The 20621-nt window shown below is 36.0% G+C and overlaps 1 protein-coding gene across 1 annotated transcript; it reads left to right on the forward strand.

Annotated features, from left to right (window-relative positions):
- Positions 1-1202: 1202 nt before the first annotated feature.
- LOC113763457 (protein NRT1/ PTR FAMILY 7.3-like) lies at positions 1203-6110 on the forward strand. The gene is made up of 5 exons (XM_027307279.1): positions 1203-1241; positions 2867-2963; positions 3632-3849; positions 4179-4741; positions 4891-6110. Exons 1-5 carry the CDS (start codon positions 1203-1205, stop codon positions 5759-5761), a joined length of 1788 nt encoding a protein of 595 aa, XP_027163080.1. The 3' UTR covers positions 5762-6110.
- Positions 6111-20621: the final 14511 nt, after the last annotated feature.

The following is a 20621-nucleotide window of genomic DNA, read 5'->3' on the forward strand; positions in this document are numbered from 1 at the left end:
ACTAACATTGCCTTTAAACATTATTATTTCTCAATTTGCCATTCAATTTCAAGCTTATACTAGATCAGCATCAAACTTACAAAAAATTTACATTGCATGCTTGCCGATATATTTTCCAATGAAATAGCCTTTTAATATTGAAGAGTAGCTTAATTTAGATTATTAATGGAACCAAATTGCTACTAGACTTCTAAACTTGCACAAAATCTAGCACTAGACCTATTTCATGTCTATATCCATGCATGAATAATATCAATATGTTCAAAGATTATAAAACTATGTGAATAAATATGCTACAATTTTCCAATACTAAACTACATTAAAAGTGGAGAAATTATGAGATGAATTGCTATGAATTTTCTTAGAACACGTATTACATGTCATCATCACAGCACAAATCTTAAAATTTTGCTACAAATCCAAGTGTTATTCGCATAATATAACTAGGGAAAAGTTTATAACAATAACCGTTGGTTGAAAAAAGACAGTATATTCAAGAAATGTGTAAAAAAAAATGATAGGTTTTTTTTTTTTTTTGGTTTATGCATTTAACGTGCATGGGTATAGTAATCGAAAATCGAAACTTCTAAAGTAATTTGATGCTAATATAACCTTAGAGATGGTAAATTGGATTCAATATTTACACCCTACTTGTGTATGCCCAAAAAAAAAAAAAAATTCTCTATATTTAGATGTTAAAAGTGGCTGTTTACCATTTAATTAAAAATAGGAGACAAGATCATCTCTAAAGTTCATTTTCAAATGTGTCAGCATCAATACAGCTTAACCGCAATCTTACCATATAAACATCCAACTCATTTTTTTTCTTCTTCATGTCCAGCAGACATCATGTGATTATCAAAAGTCACTCTGTATCCAACCATGTCACGCTTCCTTTTTCTTCCTCTGTCACCAATTCCTGGCTTTTTTTTCCCAAGTGGATTTCCATTCCACATTTCCATGCCCAACTTCTTTGCTTTATTTACGTAATCTCAAATCTCAAACCCTCCCTCTCAGCTGTTCCCCTCGATACTCAAGTCTATATATACTTGCACTTCACGTTCTCATGCCTGTATAGCCTTCATAACCATCCCCTTCCTCCCTGCAACAATATCATTCTTCCAACATTTTTTATCGTCCCAAGCAGACTATCAACAATTTTGCATTGCCTGTTGATATTGTACTAGAAGAAAAAAGCAATAATGTCTTGCTTAAACATTGCCAAAGTGGTTAGTGCTGAAGTTTCTCATGTATTGTTCCCTTGTCTAGCTTGCCACCCTTCACTGTGTACTTCTTATATTATCCTCTTCCGGCTTATAACCTTAAACAAATGATATACTATGTTATGTTATGTTAAAATTTTATGTTGATTTAGTTTGATCTTTAATAGAAGTGGTAGGTTCCATACCACACCTCGACCATCTTCTTCCTGCTTTTTGATGCTAGGTTTGATCATTTAAGTCTTGTGGGCTTGCTTCCACAGCGTAAACATGGCTGCTTATGGTACCATTATACAGCAATGAGGTCTTTGGATATTGATTAGGAGTGCATTATCGATAATACGACTACTAATTACTTCGATAAGCAATTGAGTGTTATTTGAGCATGCATCACAAAGTTCAATTTGGAAGATGGATGCTGTGCTCGGTTCCCTTACTTATGAAACATCTAACAACACATAATAACGATCGATGATTATCTTGCAGGAATTTCAGTTCGATTATCCCTATCGCAATTAAAGAAGTTATTAATCATCATCTATTATGATCAATAAGTTGGTTGGTCGCTCGCCATGTTAGTTACAGTTGAATGTCATTACTTAAAAGTATTATTATGGGGGTATACCATAGGAAGGAAGGAAGGAAGGAAGGGTGACGAATTTAAGAATTTCTTCAAATTTGGCTTGTGGATTTTCTTTGGATGGTGCGGTTCATGCAAGACGGCTGAGCAACTAAATGCAAATTTTTCAATAAACAAATTGTAAATATTTCGCGTCATTCAGTCTTTGCATGCATATATGCTTTAAGGTGGCAAAATAAACTTTTAAAACGGATGAGTATTTGAAGAGATGTCCACTTCTAAGTTGCATCAATTGCATGTCTAGCTATTCATCTCTCCTTAGTCGTCTTCTTCTTCTTTTTTAGCTTTTCAAATTTAAATTTGCTTGTTCATGACTATTGAGGTAAGGATATTGATGTTTCTTCAAATGATCGATTCAAGTTCTCGAGGCGATTGACCATTCAACATGAAAAAGACGGAGGTGCTCAAATTATAGAGGACTTCTCTTTTCAAAAACCATATATATATATATATATATATATATATATATATATATGTCTTTGGGCTCCTATAGAAATCTTCATCAAATAAAAGCACCCTCAAGTCTTATTGATCAAACTTTGTGGGAACTTCTTGATTGCCCTTTGTCTTTAATGGATGTGGGCTCCCATGTTTTGCATGGTCGATTTTGACTCTAATGATCAATACCACCTGATAGAATTTCATGAAATCACTATATATATTTTGCATGGGCTCTAAGTGAAGGAAAAAAGAGTCTTAAATTGCTAAAATTTTATATCTTAAAAAAGAGTCTTAGATTCATCTACCATAGGATCTAGCTATTAGAATACTGCAAATCACTTAACTATGTCTTGAAGACATGCAACTGGTTCGGTTGCTTGACCACAGAGCTTTTGGCTATATTTTGAGACAAAATACATTATGTCAATCCATTAAACAGAACCCAAAAAAAAAAAATCAATTTTAGATCAAACATTTATCAGGCAATTTGAGAACAATCTGACTAAATCAGAAATGAATTTGCAATTTTCAGCACCAGATGGAGAAGAATAATGCAATGGATCAGAGGAAGGAATGCACTTTTGATGGGAGTGTGGATCGACATGGTCGCCCTGCTGTTCGTGAAGGCACTGGAAAATGGTTTGCTGGTAATTTATTACTCGGTACGTCTGAATTCTTCCCTTGTTCCTAAAAGTTCATTAATAGGAGAAGATTCAGTATTTCTTTCATTATCCTCACATATCTTTGAGAGATCAAAAGCCAATTTGGACATTGACCTGGAATGGAGATTTGACCTTAGGAAATTGGTCTAGTCTAGCTTTACAGTTTTAAAAAAAATATATATATATTTTTTAATGTATTTATCTCTATGAAAACATTCCATCCAAATAAAAGCTCGTGAAATGTTTGCTCAAGAAACACATGCAATGATGCAACGGTGCCATTTTTTCAGTGGCTGCAAAAAGCAGCGGTAGGTATTTCAGTGGCTAATGTAATTATACCAAACTTCTGGTTTTATTCTCAAAGTGCCCAAGTAAAATAAATGATAGTCACCTAGGATCCGCACACTTTTACACATGAGAACCAAAAGGAATTATTTGTGCTTAATTATGTAAAGCAATCTTGTCTTTCAGCATCTTTTATCATCGTTTTTTTTTTCTTCTTTTCCATTTAACCTTTTGCCATTGGTGGAATATGCCCACTTAGCTTGAATTCTCTTAAATTTCATGATTTCCCTGTACATTCAATTAGTGAGCACACCTCATTGATGACCCATTATACAAATAACGAGTCTGAAATCATTGACAAATTAAATTGATGGTTGATGCAGTGAACCAAGGACTAGCCACACTGGCATTCTTTGGCGTTGGAGTAAACCTGGTCCTGTTTCTGACTCGAGTGATGGGCCAAAATAATGCTGATGCAGCAAATAATGTGAGCAAATGGACAGGAACTGTCTATGTCTTCTCTCTTCTTGGAGCCTTCCTCAGTGACGCCTACTGGGGTCGACACAAGTCCTGTGCAGTCTTTCAAGCCATCTTTGTCGTTGTAAGCGTTACATTTCTTGCTCTTTGCCAACAAGGCATAACCAAGAAGCAATATAACAAATATCTGTTTCTTGCAAGAAGCCATTCAATTTTGCTTCCAAACAACCAAATTATTTCATTGTAAAAGTATAAAAATTATAAATCTCAGCAAATATGATTAAGTCAATTCAGCTTTTTACGATCATTGTAAAAGTATTTGAAACTTTTGGTACTTTATTTCATTTTTCCATACAATTCGAAATCACAAGCTTGTTTTGGGCCCAAGTCTTAGTAAGCATTTCATCAAGTTATATGCTGGATATTAATCCAAAACTGTTTGTTTTGTTGCAGGGCTTAGTGTCATTATCAATATCATCAAATATTTTCTTAGTAAAGCCCAGTGGCTGTGGGAATGAACAAACTCCCTGCGGATCCCACTCAACTCTCCAGGTTGCACTATTTTACGTGTCAATATACCTCGTCGCCCTTGGATATGGGGGGTATCAACCAAATATTGCAACTTTTGGAGCCGACCAATTTGATGAAGATCATCCTAAAGAAAGCCACTCAAAAGTTGCTTTCTTTAGTTACTTCTACTTGGCCTTAAATCTGGGATCTCTGTTCTCCAACACTGTTCTTGGCTATTTTGAGGATGAAGGAAAGTGGGCTATAGGATTTTGGGCATCAGCTGGGTCGGCTCTACTTGGATTGCTATTGTTTCTTGTAGGCACACCTAGATATAGGCATTTCATGGCACAGGGTAATCCACTTTCAAGATTTTGTCAAGTGGTCGTTGCTTCAGCTAAGAAATGGAAGGTCAAAATTCCGGATGATTCAGATGAATTATACGAAGTAGAGGGGAAGAAAGAAGCAGACAATGCAGATAGAAAGCTACTCCATACTGAAGGATTCAGGTGCATTGCACATTATAAACTACTCCTTTTTCATATTGTCTGGACTACTTGAGTCAATTAGCTTCTCACTATTTAATCAGTACGAAGTTCGCACAATGAAGCTTTAAATTAGCTATCTAGAACTAATGATGATCTTCATGTATGTACAGATTTTTGGATAGAGCAGCTGTAATAACATCGAAGGATTTTGAAGAGGATGATATTTGCAATCCATGGCGCCTTACCACCGTGACTAAAGTAGAAGAAGTTAAATGCATCTTAAGGCTTCTTCCTATATGGTTATGCACAATTCTATACTCTGTTGTCTTTACTCAGATGGCCTCCCTCTTTGTAGAACAGGGTGCTGCCATGAGGACAACAGTTTCAGGCTTTCATATCCCACCAGCAAGCATGTCTAGCTTCGATATTCTGAGTGTAGCGGCATTCATATTCATATACAGGCGAGTTCTTGATCCCCTTGTTGCCAGGCTAAGAAAGAAGTACAACCCTGGAGGGCTAACCGAGCTTCAGAGGATGGGAATTGGACTCATCATAGCCATAATGGCAATGGTTGCAGCTGGAATTGTTGAGCATTTCAGGCTGAAACATAGGCTTACTAATTGTTCAGATTGTGACAATTCAAGTTCTTTAAGCATTTTCTGGCAAGTCCCACAATATGTACTGATTGGAGCATCAGAAGTTTTCATGTATGTTGGACAACTGGAATTCTTTAACGGGCAGGCACCTGATGGTTTGAAGAGCTTTGGCAGTGCACTTTGTATGACATCTATATCATTGGGAAACTATGTTAGCAGTTTACTAGTGACCATGGTCATGAAAATTTCCACTAGTGATGAAATGCCAGGATGGATTCCTGGAAATCTCAACAAGGGTCACCTGGACAGATTTTACTTCCTTTTAGCAGCATTGACATCAGCTGATTTTGTGGTCTACCTGGTCTGTGCCAAATGGTACAAGTATGTTCAATTTGAAAGAAGAAATTTGAACAATGACGAAAACCAAGCAGACATGAAAGTCTAGCTAACCTTTTTGGAACATCATTCCTACGAGATTTCAACAAGGATTGGGATGATCTGGATTGCATCTCAGTTCTTGGACTCAGACTGAGGCACACCCGGCTTGTCCAGCAACATGGCTTATCAGAAAAAGTGCTTTTGCAGGTGGATCAGTTTGTATCAAAAATAAGTACCCAGATGGAATAATGGCATGCAGAATGATTTGTTGCAATGAAACTGGAGGTAGCATATCTTGCAACTGCAGCATCTCTAGGCAGAGCAACTAATTGTTTTCTTGTACCAGCTGAATTACATGTGTACTCGGAATTGACTTGTCTAAACGATGTAATATATAGCTTGCCTATCTTGAAATCTATGATCATTCAAAACTTTCACAAATTTCTTCCATCTTCCATTTTGTTCAACACATCAGCTGTATAACTAGTTTTGAAGCGGCTAACTAGATCACCAATCTTGGTATCTTCTGCCGAATTATGTTTTCTTTCCTTATAATTGCTTTCTCTTTCTGAGTACACCTTTAATGCACCCAGAATAATAAGATCAAAGTAGAAGAATCAAGAACAATCTTAGCCATAGACCATATTTAACCGTCAATATCATCAAACACAAGGTTTCAAATAAAGTAGTATTTCTGACTAAGATAGACGACATCACTTCCCAATGGCAAAAAGCACATAATTCTCTAGAATCTGCATCTTACACTCGAAGTACAAGATGTTACTTCGTTACAAGATATTAGTTCCAAAAAATATTCCAGGACAGATCAAGCTTGATGTCAAGTAGGTTTTAACAACTTTTGGACGGCAAAGAAAAACTTCCACCTCACCTATTCTAGCATAAATCCTGACTTAGAAAACTTTTGCCATCAGGAGCATCAGCACCTTGAGCTCGAAAAGTTATATTGTACATACATAACCAGCAAAATGGCATCCACCACACGGTCACCCGCTCAATCTCCGAGAACTGATATCCAGGTTACTTCTACAAGAGATATCAAGTTTGAACTTTAGAAACTCATCAACAACAAAAAAAAACGAAAAAAAAAGCATGCTTAAATTAGATAAAGAAACACACAGAAAAAAAAAAAAGGAAGGGAAACTAAATTTACCTCCGCCAGGGCCCTTTTAGCCAAATCGATGAGCTTTTGAAATACCTTGAACATTTTTTTTCCCACGAGGTTATGTTTAAAACCAAAAAATTTGAGTAAATCCGCAACCAATTTGATCCTTAGCGAGAATAAAAGATTTAATCACTAAGTTATGGAGCAAAAGTTCTTCATGTTACTTTACAAATACCTTAAAGAATTTTTCGTAATCAATCCCAAGCACAAAGCATGTTGTTAGGCACCTTATAATCTTCTTTACTACTGTTTTTCATTCATATGCTAGCAATGCATCTTGCACAATGAAAACATACTTCTTTTATTTTTTAAAGTTGAATAAGGGCTTGTTTGATAATCCTAATTAATGCTGAAAATTAATTTATTTAGTGATTTTTGAATTTGTATACACTCTTACTGAAACAAATGCATCCAATAAATACTTGGGTTGGAGCTATTGTTGGTGCTATTATGCCTCTTGTTGGGTAGTTTTCCCCGTACGCCTTTGGTTCTAATTATTGTTTCATTTTTCTTCATTTTATGGGCTGACGTTGTTGACATTTTTTTTCCTTTGTTGGAGAAGTCTTCTTTTCATTAGATTAGAACTGACTTCTTTTCTATTATAATGTTTTCTTCTTCTTGTTTCTGTGGTTTTGTTGGGGGTGGGATTTTTTTTTTAGTTTTTTTTGGGGGGGAGGGATTGTGCTGTATAGACTGGTCCAAAAGGTTGCATTCCAATTTTGAACTGCATGGGTAACCAAGAGGGAAAACAGAACTTTGAATCAGGTGTTAATATACCGATGTTGTGGCTGGTCTAGGACACAATGTTGTGTGAAGAGTTGATATTTACAGGTCCTACACTGGTAAAAATTCCTTTGGACTATGTGACCATTGAAGGACATAAGATATGTTGTTGTATGCTTGTTGCTTGCTTCTTTCAGGATGAGTTGGTCAAAAAGAATTTAATAAAACAATGTTAAATGAATTAGAACAGTAAATACTGAATATGCCACATGTTTCTGCTCTAGAATTTGAAGAAGTTTCACATATTGCAGTACCTCCTTTCAGTAGGCATCTACAATTTCTATGGAAAAACCTAGTAGCAGAAGATAGGTCATCGATTTTACTGGGAAACAACAGAAACCCAGTCTGGGATCTTGTAGGTTCCAAAGTCAAGTTTTATCCTTTCAGAGTTTCAAGGTGACCATTGAACGTCTGTGTCATACTTTAGGTCAAAATTGATGAGGTTGATTGCTTCTTAGTGGACAGTTTCTTTGATACTTGCAAACTGAATTATTCTAATGTAGTAGAGTTATGATTATTTATTATGTGAATGTTCTGGTATTTACATTTGGGGCCAAATGTATGGATCTCTCTCTCTCTCTCTCTCTATATATATATATGTATGTATGTATGTATGTATGTATTTATATATCTGTGTGTATCTCTGTGTCTGTGTCTGCATGTGCGTGGGTGGATGGTTGGGTGTGTGTTTGTGTACAAGCATGCTGTATCCCGTCTGTAATTTTGGTTGCAGTGCCAAGAGTGCAGAATACATACATACATGTGAGTGTGTGTGTCTCTGTGTGTGTGGGTGGATGGTGTGTGTGTGTACAAGCATGCTGTATCCTGTCTGAAATTTTGGTTGTGGCACCAATAGTGCAGAATAATTACTTGATGATGAAATATTAAAGGGACAAATTGACATGAGAATTTGATATCTTTGATTGTTGAGCTGGCACTTTAGGCACGATGAACATGTTTTCATGTTTCATTGTCCCTTGTGCTAGCCATTGAGTTCAATGATACAGTCATAAGTTGCTTTTTCTTTGGGTTTGTGTTATATGTTTGATGCATCAGATTAACTTTTTGATTCATAAATTCATAAATTTAGGTGGACAGCCATCTGCTGGTGAGGTTTCACTTGCTACTATGATTCTCCCTGCTGCTTTACATTTTTGGCAAATACCCCATTTCGTGACCCTGGCATACTTGTGCCACAAAGACTGCAGATGGAGGGTATGTATATAGGGCATTCAGATTGATATGTAATTTTGCACCAAAAAATTTTGTTGATTAAAATATTCTTAGCTAAAATTGTCTTAAAAATTGTGCAGTTTTTTCAGAATTCAAATATATGAAACAGTCACCAGAAAATTGTGTTCAATTGAATACTGTAAAGTACATCTGCTTCCAAACTCCAGTCTTCTTATCCTAGTTTTTTGTATCTTTACTTCGAACCTTTGTATTTGTAGCATATGGCTGTAAGAGTGTCTGTTAAACAAATGGAAACATGTGGATGCTTTTGGATGTTGACATTTGATGAGAATATAGATAAGTTCATGGACAATTCTCGGCATTCAGTTTTCCGTTGTTATCCTTATTTGCTGTCATTTGTGGTGTGCCATCAGGCTTAGAATGCTCTCTTTCTGATGCTTCTGCTCACTGGATAGCGATGGTTGCTTTAAGGAAGTGCCTGTATGTGCTTCCACTAGGTTATCTAGCCTATGACTCTGAGTGACTGAGTTCACAGCAAGATTTGCCTAAATTCTTTGATTCTCAAGTTACATATTTGTCTCTTTGTTTAATTTAGTCTATTGTAATTGCTTTCTGCTCCTTCTGGAGCTCAGATGGGTGGGCTGGTTATTGCTTTTCTTGGACATGAACTGGAGCTAATCTTGACGCTTAGTGTGATTAAATTGCAGGGGGCATAACTTCTGGCTGGTTCTGTGTTGAGGCGACAATCCTTGCTCTAGCAATCAGCGGTACTGTCATGTCTTTCTACATTGATCGCATCACCAAGAGTGCCAGGAGAATGTTCCATGCTAGCCTTTTGTTTCTCCCAGTGTTTATGTCCGGGCTTCTGTTTCGCAGCCTGCAGGGTAACCAACAGTGCCAAACAGCACAAAATATAGTAGAGTCTCTTGGTCTTTCATCATCCCCAGCACTGCTGCTTGATGAGATTGACCATGTCAAAGAGCAGCGGCATAAGGTTAAAAGTAGAAGTATGGGTGCACCAGTGGCTTATGCTTCCTTTGCTCCATTCCCTTTTTTAACCGGCTCCTACTTATGCTACACTTTCAGAACGAGTTTATAAGGAGCCCGTGCCTTTTTTTTCTGCATTTTTTGGGGTACACAGTTCATGTTTGCTGCCTTCAGTTATATGATATTAAAAATATGAGTGCAACATTTTTACTTGTTTGTGCCGATGAACATGCTGTGCTGCTTTCTTTGACCTTAGTTAATTATAGGGCGGAGTGTCAAGCATATCACTTTTCAAAACATTTTAGTTTGCATTGTTTCCATTGAAGTTTCCTTTTCGAGTTTCATTAATCATTATACAAGGGTTAGGCTTGTATCATAATGCTAGACGAGGATGAATTTCTCTTGATAATTAAAAAATTTACGGAGCCAGTTACTGGGAACAATTTAAGGACTCGAAAACAAAGCCACCTACAGTTTTGCCTATTAGTTTTTGGGTTAAATGCAGAAAACCCCCATGAACTTTCATGGCCGTTGCACAATACACCCCGAAAAATGTTTATAGGCACTTTGCACCCGTAGAAAACGACCGTTCGCACATTTCATGGTGAAACAAAGCGCGTGGCTTGTACTTTCCGTCCGTTGAATTTGCTGACAGAATTGCCCTCTTTCAAACGAATATAAATGTGTCCAACTACCATAACTTCTCATAATTTTTCCCCTTGTATTTCCTTTTCTTCATAGAAGCACAATTCTTCTACACACATGGAACACAGTCCAAATAGTTGCAACTCAAGCAATGCATATGAAGCAACAAACTTCAGCTCAAGATGCAGGTGTGGAAAAAAAGCACCTATACGCACTTCATGGACCATTCACAATCCAGGAAGAAAATTCGTAGGATGTTCTAATTATTCGGTAAGTCCAAATCTGATACAATTTCAATGAACCAAAGGCAATAACAGCCACTTATTTTGGATTTTTTTTTTAAAATAGAAAACTACTGCATGCGGGTATTTTAAATGGGTGGAACCTGAAACATGCAAAAAAGGAATGGAAATTGGAGAATATTTTCATGGCCAAATGGAAGAAATGCAAGCAAGGATTAACCATCTGCAGCAACAGAATGAGCAACTACAAAGAGCATATGAAAGAGTGAATGATGCAAGAGTTGCTACTATGTTTCAAAATGACCAGCTAGTGACCAAATATGAAGAATTCAAAGCTATAATCCAGTCATTGCAGGAAACAGTGGCCAAGTATAAAGGGGCTCTTAAAGAAAGAAGAAGGATTGACTCCAAAGGGAGGAAACTGATATCTCTAATTGTGGTGGTGCTTGTTGTAGTAGTAATTGTAGTAATGAAAGAAAAGAAAAAGGAACAAGTGTATTTTCTGCCATGAACACCATGTAACATGAATAATTTAAGTTAGTATAAAATTATGGTTTGTTATATAAGCTGGTTTCATGTTAGAGAAAAAAAAGAAAGCAAAGTGGAAAAAATAGGCAGTAACTTCATAAACCAGTCCATAGTTCATTGCATAAACTACTAGGAAGATCATCTTCCACTGTACTAATACAAAGTATCAAAATATCATATCCTAGTGTTCAACCAAACAAAAAAAACCATATCTATTTTCTGAACCCTTCAAAAGTATGTTTCCATTACAAAAGAGGAACATATCCTTTACGGGCTATATTTTCATCCTAACAGTTAGATGAACCTTCATTAGGTGCCACCCGAGAGTCTTGATGCACACATGTCCTAGTGTTGGAAGACTGACTGGAGAACAAAACATCACCAAATCTTGTTGAATGGCTTTGGATCTGGTACAAATAAAACAAGTTATTGGTGATGTATATTTACTTTGCTCTTGCCTATGAATTGTCTATGAACTACAGTAACAATATATACCTGAGTAGTGGGTATACTACCCTCATTAGCATTGGTATTAGTGCTCAATTGTGAGCCTCCAGTTAGGGGGTCATTTGTCTACTAGTTACACATGACATTAGTTAGTTTAAATGCAGCTGAAATTAAGTAAAAGTGTACAAAAATACAGCTGAAATACTTACCATTTGAACTGTCTGGGTTTTAGAAGTGTTATGAGATTGCGTGGCCACCCTTGCCACCTGTCATTAATGAGAAAGACATTAGTACAAGTTAAAAATGACAAAGTTTGGAAATATATATAATGCCTAAGATAATATAGATCACCATATTAGATGGGATGAAATTTTTGGCATCAGACATGCCAATACCATTCCAATTTCCAAATCTAGAAAGCGATGGAGGACATTCTGAAAATGCACCTCTCCCTTTTTTCCCTCTTCCCCCACCTCTAGTTGATGATTCCACTCCCCTACCATTACCTTTTCCCCTTCCATTACCACTAGTCATATTGACCTTAGCATTCTGTATGTCCACATTAATTGTTCTCGGTCTTCCACCAACATTTCTTGGAGGGGCTGTACTTCCTCCCCTTCTTGTTTGAGTGGCACTTTCATCCTACAAAAGTAACCAAATTAGTAAATAAACTAAGTAAGGAAATTATTAAACACAATTTAAGACATCATACACAACCTGTCTTGGTTGCTTGCATGTTTTTTTATTATGACCAGGCATATTACAGTTGCTTGCTACAGTGGGCTATAGTACCCTTTCTGGTTACCATATCACTATTCACAAGCTCATCTACACTTTTTCTTCGTAGCTTTCTTGGTCTACCAGGTCTTCTCCTTAGTTTTGGTGATTGAATGGGCAATCCACCTGTTTGAACCCATAGACTATTTTCTGGAATGGGAACCATCATACCCTTATAAGCTCTACAATAGTACTCTACACTATAGTATAGATGGATAAGGTCTGCTGGTTCTTGATTAGAATCTATAATTGCTGCACATGCATGTACACATGGAACACCGGTTATATCCCATTCTCTACAAGTACAAGTTCTTGCATTTAGGTTAACAACTGCCCTACATAGCCTATGATCTTCCATATGCCTTGACTAGCTTGAATAGCTTCATATTCCACTACTCGTGCCTTAATTTCCTCCACTTTGTCATGGATTCTTGGACAAATTTTTCCCTTGACCTTAGATATGAACTCTCTCTTTTCTTGGTATCTACACATAATCAGCCTTCTAATCGTTTCAAACATAGATAAAATTGGCTCCTCCCTTGCCTCCTTAATATACTGGTTGAAGGATTCACTAATGTTGTTACTCAAAAGATCACACTTTGATTTTGGATTGAACATACACCTTGACCAAAGATTAGCTAGAATAGCACTCAACCAGTCATAAGCTTCCCTATGAGCAACCTGGAGTTCTCTCATCTTTTGTGTCCATTCATCTGGCTCATATGCCCTTGTAGCAGCCTACATGATATCTCTAAATGCCTTGTCCTTAACCTCAGTTTGAAATTGGCATACATATGCCTAACACAGAACCTATGTTCCACCCCAAGAAACAACACATCAAATGTCTCAACCAGACCTTACAAAATAGCAACATCATCAATCATATTGGGTTTAATTATATAGCAGTAATTATATAGCATTAATCATATGAATGTTGAAAAAATTTAATGGCACATTTACCTTTTGTCTGTCAGAAATGAATACCCAAGTCATGTCAGCTGGTGATCCAATATGAGTAGCCAGAAGTTCTAGAAACAAGTGCCAACTTTCCTTACATTCAGATTTCATGCATGCCATTGCTATAGGATACATCTGATTATTTCCATCCGTCCTAATAGTATGCATTAGATGTCCCCCAATCTTTCTTTGAGATGGCAAGCAGCTAAACCTATAACTAGTCTGCAGCCACTGATAAATCCATCCTTTTATGCCCCAAACATAACAAACATTCTCTGAAATATAGGATTAACAGAGGCTGGAGCAACTTCTGTCATAGCATAGGCTGCAAAACTAGGATTTTTTGGCATAATGGTTGCACAATAATCTCTTAGCCTGGAATATTGTTTCTTATGATCCCCAAACATTTCAGAAAGTGCATGTTTCTTGGCCCTATACACCTTCCATCTAGAAACTCTTAATTTGACTTTCTTTTAATTGTCTTTCGAAATCCCTTAAGATTCTAGTCAGGTTCATCAGCCAATTCCTTTTTGAAGTGTCAGCCAATTATCTTGAATTTGCACTAACATTCTCATAAGACCAAGGACACCTATGAGGGGTGCCCTTTATACTCTTCACCTGCATTGCTTTAGTTTTCCTATAATAACTTGCATATATCCTCCAACAACATTCTCTGTTGCATATTGCAATGATTTTGTTACTATCATTTTTTTGGAATTTCAACTCAAAACTTTTAAGGATGGAATACATTCGAATTGCCTTTCTAAACACATGTGTGGTTGGAAAAATGAGGCTTACCACAATTTTAGGATCAATCATGTCTCTTTCTTCATTAAATTCACGAAATTGTTCTCTATTTTTATCATTAGAGGAGTGAATGGTAGTTTCTAGTACTTCAACATCTATAATATTTTCATGCTCAACAAACTTATCCTCTTTCCTAGCCTCAATAAAGGCTCTATAATTATCACTAATTAATTTAGCATATTGTTGGTACTGTCCTAAGTTAATATTGCTATCCAGCCCACTAGTTACCTAAGTAGTATCATCACCAATATCACAGCCATCACTTAATGTGTCCCCATCTAAGAAATACTCAAAATCTGAATCATATTCAAAAGATTGCTCACTTTCAAGTGTGTATGATTCATCAGATTCTGTTTCTGATTCATTCACATCATGATCAACCTCTGGTTCAATATTATCATTCACCCCACCAGCCCCTAAATCATCATTACCATTCCCAGCTCCCTGATTAGCATTTATATTGCTATTACCTATAGCTCCATTACCATCTTGCTGATCTCCATTATTATTTTCTACATCCCCATTATCATTTACCTCTCCAACATAGATATGAATGTATGGTTCATCCTTAAACATTCCAAACATTTCCATGACTGTTGCTTTACTGTTTAGTAAGGCAAATTCATCATCTGGCATTTTAAAGCAAACTTGAGTGTTTATGGGCAGTTCTAGTCCTTTTAACTTCTCCCAAATCTCAAATCTTGACATATAATCTGGGTCAATACCATTAAAATATTTTATATTCCCACTCACATATGTTAGTCGTGGATTATGTACAAAATGGCTCCCATAATAGATTTTGAATAAGAACATATTTTCCAACTGTGATGACCACACTGGTATGCGACAAAAAAATAATAAAACAAGTGAGGGACCACAAAAGCACCTTTATTGAACTTAGTTAACATACTGTAATTAGAAATAATAAACTTAAAACACACTACCAACACCGACCCATGTTCAACACAATAGAATCTTGTAAAGAAACCTATAAACAACCCAATTATTGCATGAAAAGGACAAATAACAAAATTTGGTCGCAATCAACCCGACAGTAAACCAACATAAGGACCACATGCAACATATTCCATCATAACCATACAATATACATTCTAAAACCCAAACTACAAGTTTGGGCATCCAGATCCACACAAAAAGGGTAAAAAGTCGATTAAAGAAAGAAAAAATGGGGGCTTTGCATATTACCCGATTTGCTGAGTTTCTATATATATTCCACCTTCTTTTAGATTCTTCAAACCATTAATTTCCTACTTCTAGTCACCCTCTGTAGTGATTCCTCTTTGCTTCTTCCTCGATCGCAAGGAAAAAACAAAAAAATTTGGCAAACTCAAGAATTTTGGCCCTAGAAACCTACTATTCGATTTTTCTCTTTGTCTTGTACTTTCCGCCCGACATAATGGGTTTGATTGGGACGAAGGGTACTTTTGTTCGTTCAGTTATTATATGAAAATAAAGTTATCATTTGTGTGATAAAGTAAACAGTGTGTAAAGATCCGTTACTTTTCAGTGGAGTTTGGGTGCAAAGTGCCTATAAACATATTTAGGGGTGTATTGTGCAATGGCCAGGAAAGTTCATAGGGGTTTTCTGCATTTAACCCTAGTTTTTTTGTGGGGAAATTGTCTTATGGGGCCAAAAACAAGCAAACCAAACTTAAATTGCATTTAAAGGAAAACACCTCAACAAGTCACTTAGTTTTTGCATTTTGGTGAACCCCTTGTTTTCATTGACAGGGAAGTGATGTACATAAACAGGGGGATACCACCCCAACCAATCATATTCTGATCAAAACAGAAAGCAGAAATCACTATCACAAGGCATATTCACAACTCAAGACACATATCTAAATACTCCTGTTCCCTGTCAATGGATCTCCAGCCAATAGCTATAATCAAATTTTTAAAGGCTCTGATCCAGTAATTGATTCACAGTTGAACCCATGCCCCTGAATGCTAATTGATTCCTTACCCGCCATAAGCACAAGTGATAGACAATTGCTACTAAAGAACTCCTGAGGCAGTCACTAGAAGTCTTTTTAGAAAAGTGTTATTGCTGTATCTGCCATTATAACTCCTGGTTCCATTCCACCATACCTGCTCAATATCAACCACTTCTGCTGTTTGACATCCCATATCACTACTTAGGAAATTTACGAAGGCAAACTGACTAAAGATGCAAATCACCTTCTAATACATGAAGTCATAAGGAATAACAGTTACAAATCATTTTTAAAGCATGTTCATTTACTACATAAGGTTCAAAAGCAATAACTTGATAAAGTCACAAATCATCTTCAAAGCATCAAGGTTATAAATCATGTTCACTAAGTCTAGTTTTAAACTTCATATTCAAGAAGTTCAAAAGGAATAAGACTTAATTCTTGGTAAAAATCATGATTTGCTAAACACCAGCAAACTGAAATGCGAAATGTTTGATCAATTTCATGCTGATCTTGCCATATCCACAGCAGCCTCAGGCTTCTCCTTGAGTGTTCTTCACAAGGAAGAACAACTCTCCATCCTCCAAACCAATACCAACTACTTGAACACAATGGAGTTTGACTTTTTTGTCCTTGAACATTAGGAATTCAGTAACAGTAGGCCCCTTGTAAATTTCCTGAATAGAAATAAAACAAAATTAAAGGTATTATTCAGTATGTGAGACAGTCACATACATGCACAATAAGATTATTTTCACAACGTACATCTCTACGCTTGTACTTATCAAAACTTGGATAACCTTCCACCAAACCAATAATAGGTTGCTCCTTTATGATTTGTAGGAGTGACTTACTGAAGTGCATCAAAGAAAACCTTTGAACATAAAGTTTTTCTTTCTGCAAATGGAAAAAAAAAGAAGTAAAAGTGTCAGGAATTTGAAGACCAAATAATCAAATATTCTATTAATATTTAGATTTTGCATTAAACAAACAAATACTAAACTAAAAGAATTATGAATCAAGAGACCAAATAATCAAATATTAAACTAATCTCTAGATTTTTGAATTGAACAAACAAATTCGTACAGCCTCAAGAGCTGTATCTGGAATGACTGGAATAGGATTCCCCTTCCCCATATAAGGATAGACTTTATTTGTGTACACGTCATATCGCTGTATATACTCAAATGTGGCTTTTATTGAAACACCTGAGATGCCAAAGTCATCAATTTCTGCCTTTTCTAAATTCATCTTTTCATGAACATGATCTACAAGCTCCTGGCTGGACAAAGGTATTGGGAATTCTGACTTTTCATCCAAACAGTGTTTTACTGAAGTAACAGTGTTTGCATTGAGAGCCGAACAAGATGCTGAAACGAAAAATCAAAAAATGGAACTTAACTTTGATTACCTATAAATAAATAACTAATTGACAATCAAGAACTTACAAGTTAGATGTTGATACAGGAGTAATTGTGTGAGGACTATCATCATAACACGCATGTGTAACCTATTTATTAAAAGCATATCAAAACAGCCTGTTTGATGATAGGGACATGAAAACAAGCAAACTAAGAATGCACTTGACATACATTTTTAAAAAAGCTATTAGAAAATATGGAAATCTTTCTTTTTTTCACTCAAGCGAATGGATCATCATCATCATCAGACCGCTTTCTTTTGCTCATAAATGGATTAAGCTTGGCCATCAAAAACAACCTGCGAACAAAATATTATAAATAATCCACATCAACAAACAGCATTTGCTAACTAACAAAGAAAGCTTGATTAGTCATGGCAGCAATTGTCAGTTGTAATTGCCACCATCAACAATCACTTGCAATTACCCCAAAAAGGGAAAAAAAGAGCATTGCATTGCAAATGATGACTTAAAAATATAGAAGCACTTAAAACTGACATCCATTGCCATGAGAATAGCAAAATAGACTAGACACAAAGCTTCTTGCATCCAGAATCAACCCATCAAGGGACAAATTTCGTCCCCCACAACAACACTGTTTGTGATTGCTATATCACAAATATAAGATCCTGAGTATTTTTGAAGTAATGCCTCCACAAGCGACAGAATTCGCCTTGACCACCAATATCCCAAAAAGCAAAGTTAACATTCATATACTCAACAGTCTCAACATTGAAAGCAATGGTGTCCAAAGTACACAAACACACAATATATATGTGTGTGTTTATACACACACACTATACTAAAAGCAGCAGTCCTAAAAGCTAAGAATTTGAGTCCTAAAAGTAATGTTTCTTTAAGACTTTAAAATCAATAAATAAGTAGACCTTTAAGCTAGTGGAAACACACTGTATGAACTAAGAATTATATAGAAAAGATATTATACTCAAAGCTAAGAATTATACAGAGAAGATTTTTTTGTCTTGACCCCCAACATCCCAAAATAGCAAAGCTAACATTCTTAGACTGAACAGTCTCAACATTCAAAGCAATGGTGCCTAAACTGCACAAAAGCATGATATAACTGTGTGACGTGTATACTATACTAAAAGCGGCAGCTTTTAAGAGGCTATTGTTTCACATCAAACATCTAATAGCACCATTAATCTAACCAGTCCTAAAAGTAATATGTTTCTTTAAGACTTTAAAATCATAAACAACTAGATGTTTAAACTGGTGGGAACACATTGTATGAACTAAGAATTATACAGAAAAGATATTAACTTCAAAGAAAAGCCGCTGTGGAACTTGAGCAAGGACCTTAATACTTTTAGAATATCCTACAAAAACGCCATGTATACAATGTTTTAAAGTGTGAAAAAAAAAATTAGATAAAAGAAAAAAAATACAAAGAAGAGGGAAGAGAAAAATGCACAGTTCAAGCAAATAGTGGCAGCAGAGAGAGGAACTGGAAAAATGGTGGGACATTGATGACCTTTTATTTGGGTCAATTTTTTCGAGGCATGGTCTATCACTGGGAGGCAGACACAGTTTGGAAGAAAGGTCGTTTAGGGTTCCGACGAAATTAAAAAAAAGTAAATAGAAGTACCCTCCCTAGAAAGTAGGCTTGAGTTCAAATCCGAATAATAAGGGTTCATCCTTGTAATCTTGGACCTTTTCATTGAGACCCAAAGTCCATATGAAGTTAGGTCCCATTTAACAATGGAATCGGCAATCCTCAGACAAGTTGGGCTCTATCAACAAGTCCTCTAGGTCGAAAATATTCAAGTTGAAACATTTAGTAGCACCGTTGCCATCTAAATAATTGTTACTGACTCAAGTGTTGGTAGTTTGGTAGACAATCCACAAGAATTAGAGTAAGCCACCTAATGGGGTGGTGACATGTTCTAACCCTAGAATGTGAAAATCTTCCTCTCATCCTACTTTTTTAACTGGAAAGAAAAAATAATTAACCGCCAAACTGAAAAGGGATGGAAGAAAATGTTTTTGTTATCCTATTGCATAATTCTAACGCTTTCTAGGCGATCAAAAGAAAGGAAGTGGGAGAACACCGGGGTACAATGCGTGGTGAAATGTCTAGATGTGCTTTGCCCAATGTATATATACAGTTTTTTATATTTTTTCAACAACGTCTAGATGTGCCCTGCCTAATGTATATAATCAATTTTTTATGTTAGAACAACGTATGTACATTTGCAATATAACAAATTAGCAGTTGCAAGGACGAAATCATTCAAATTACGTACATTCATATTTCTACAATTGAAGCCATAGCTGATCTAGACTTCATATTCTAGAAGTTCAAAAGGAATAGGACTTAATTCTTGCTAAAAAGCATGATTTACTAAACACTATCAAACTGAAATGCGAAATGCTTGATCAATTTCATGTTGATCTTCCCATATCCACAGCAGCCCCAGGCTTCTCTTGAAGTGTTCTTCACAAGGAAGAACAACTCTCCATCCTCTAAACCAATACCAACTACTTGAACACTATGGAGTTTGACTTTTTTGTCATTGTACATTAGGAGTTCAGTAACAGTAGGTCCCTTGTAAATTTCCTGAACAGAAATAAAACAAAATTAAAGGTATTATTTAGTATGTGAGACAGCCACATATGTCGCACCCCATTTTTCGCGATGAAAATATAGTATTTCCAAAAAATGTGATTTTATTTAAAAATAAGTGAAAAAGGACCTAGAATGGGACTTTAAAGAATGCAACAATTTGGGTCCAAAATTTAGTTTAAAAGAATTTTTAAGAAAAAGAGGAGTCGCCACTTGGTATTGAGTTTGGGTGTACCAAGTCACCCAAAAATATTTTTTGACAAAAATAAAATAAAATAAAATAAAACCCTTTTCGACGATTCTAAGTCTTTGAAAAATAAGAGAAAATGAGTTCGGGAGTCATGGTTGAAGAAAAGGGAAGGCAAAAGTTCGATTAATTCAAACCTAAGGCTCCCTTTCAATCTAGTATAAG

Source organism: Coffea eugenioides, chromosome 2, assembly GCF_003713205.1.
Source record: "Coffea eugenioides isolate CCC68of chromosome 2, Ceug_1.0, whole genome shotgun sequence".
In the NCBI taxonomy this organism is placed as follows: domain Eukaryota; kingdom Viridiplantae; phylum Streptophyta; class Magnoliopsida; order Gentianales; family Rubiaceae; genus Coffea; species Coffea eugenioides.

Coding starts and splice junctions, on each gene's coding strand:
- LOC113763457 (XM_027307279.1), top strand. CDS start 1,203: ATGTCTTGCTTAAACATTGCCAAAGTGGTTAGTGCTGAA. Junction 1,242..2,866: donor CCAAAGTGGTTAGTGCTGAA/GTTTCTCATGTA, acceptor GCAATGGATCAG/AGGAAGGAATGCACTTTTGA. Junction 4,742..4,890: donor CTCCATACTGAAGGATTCAG/GTGCATTGCACA, acceptor ATGTATGTACAG/ATTTTTGGATAGAGCAGCTG.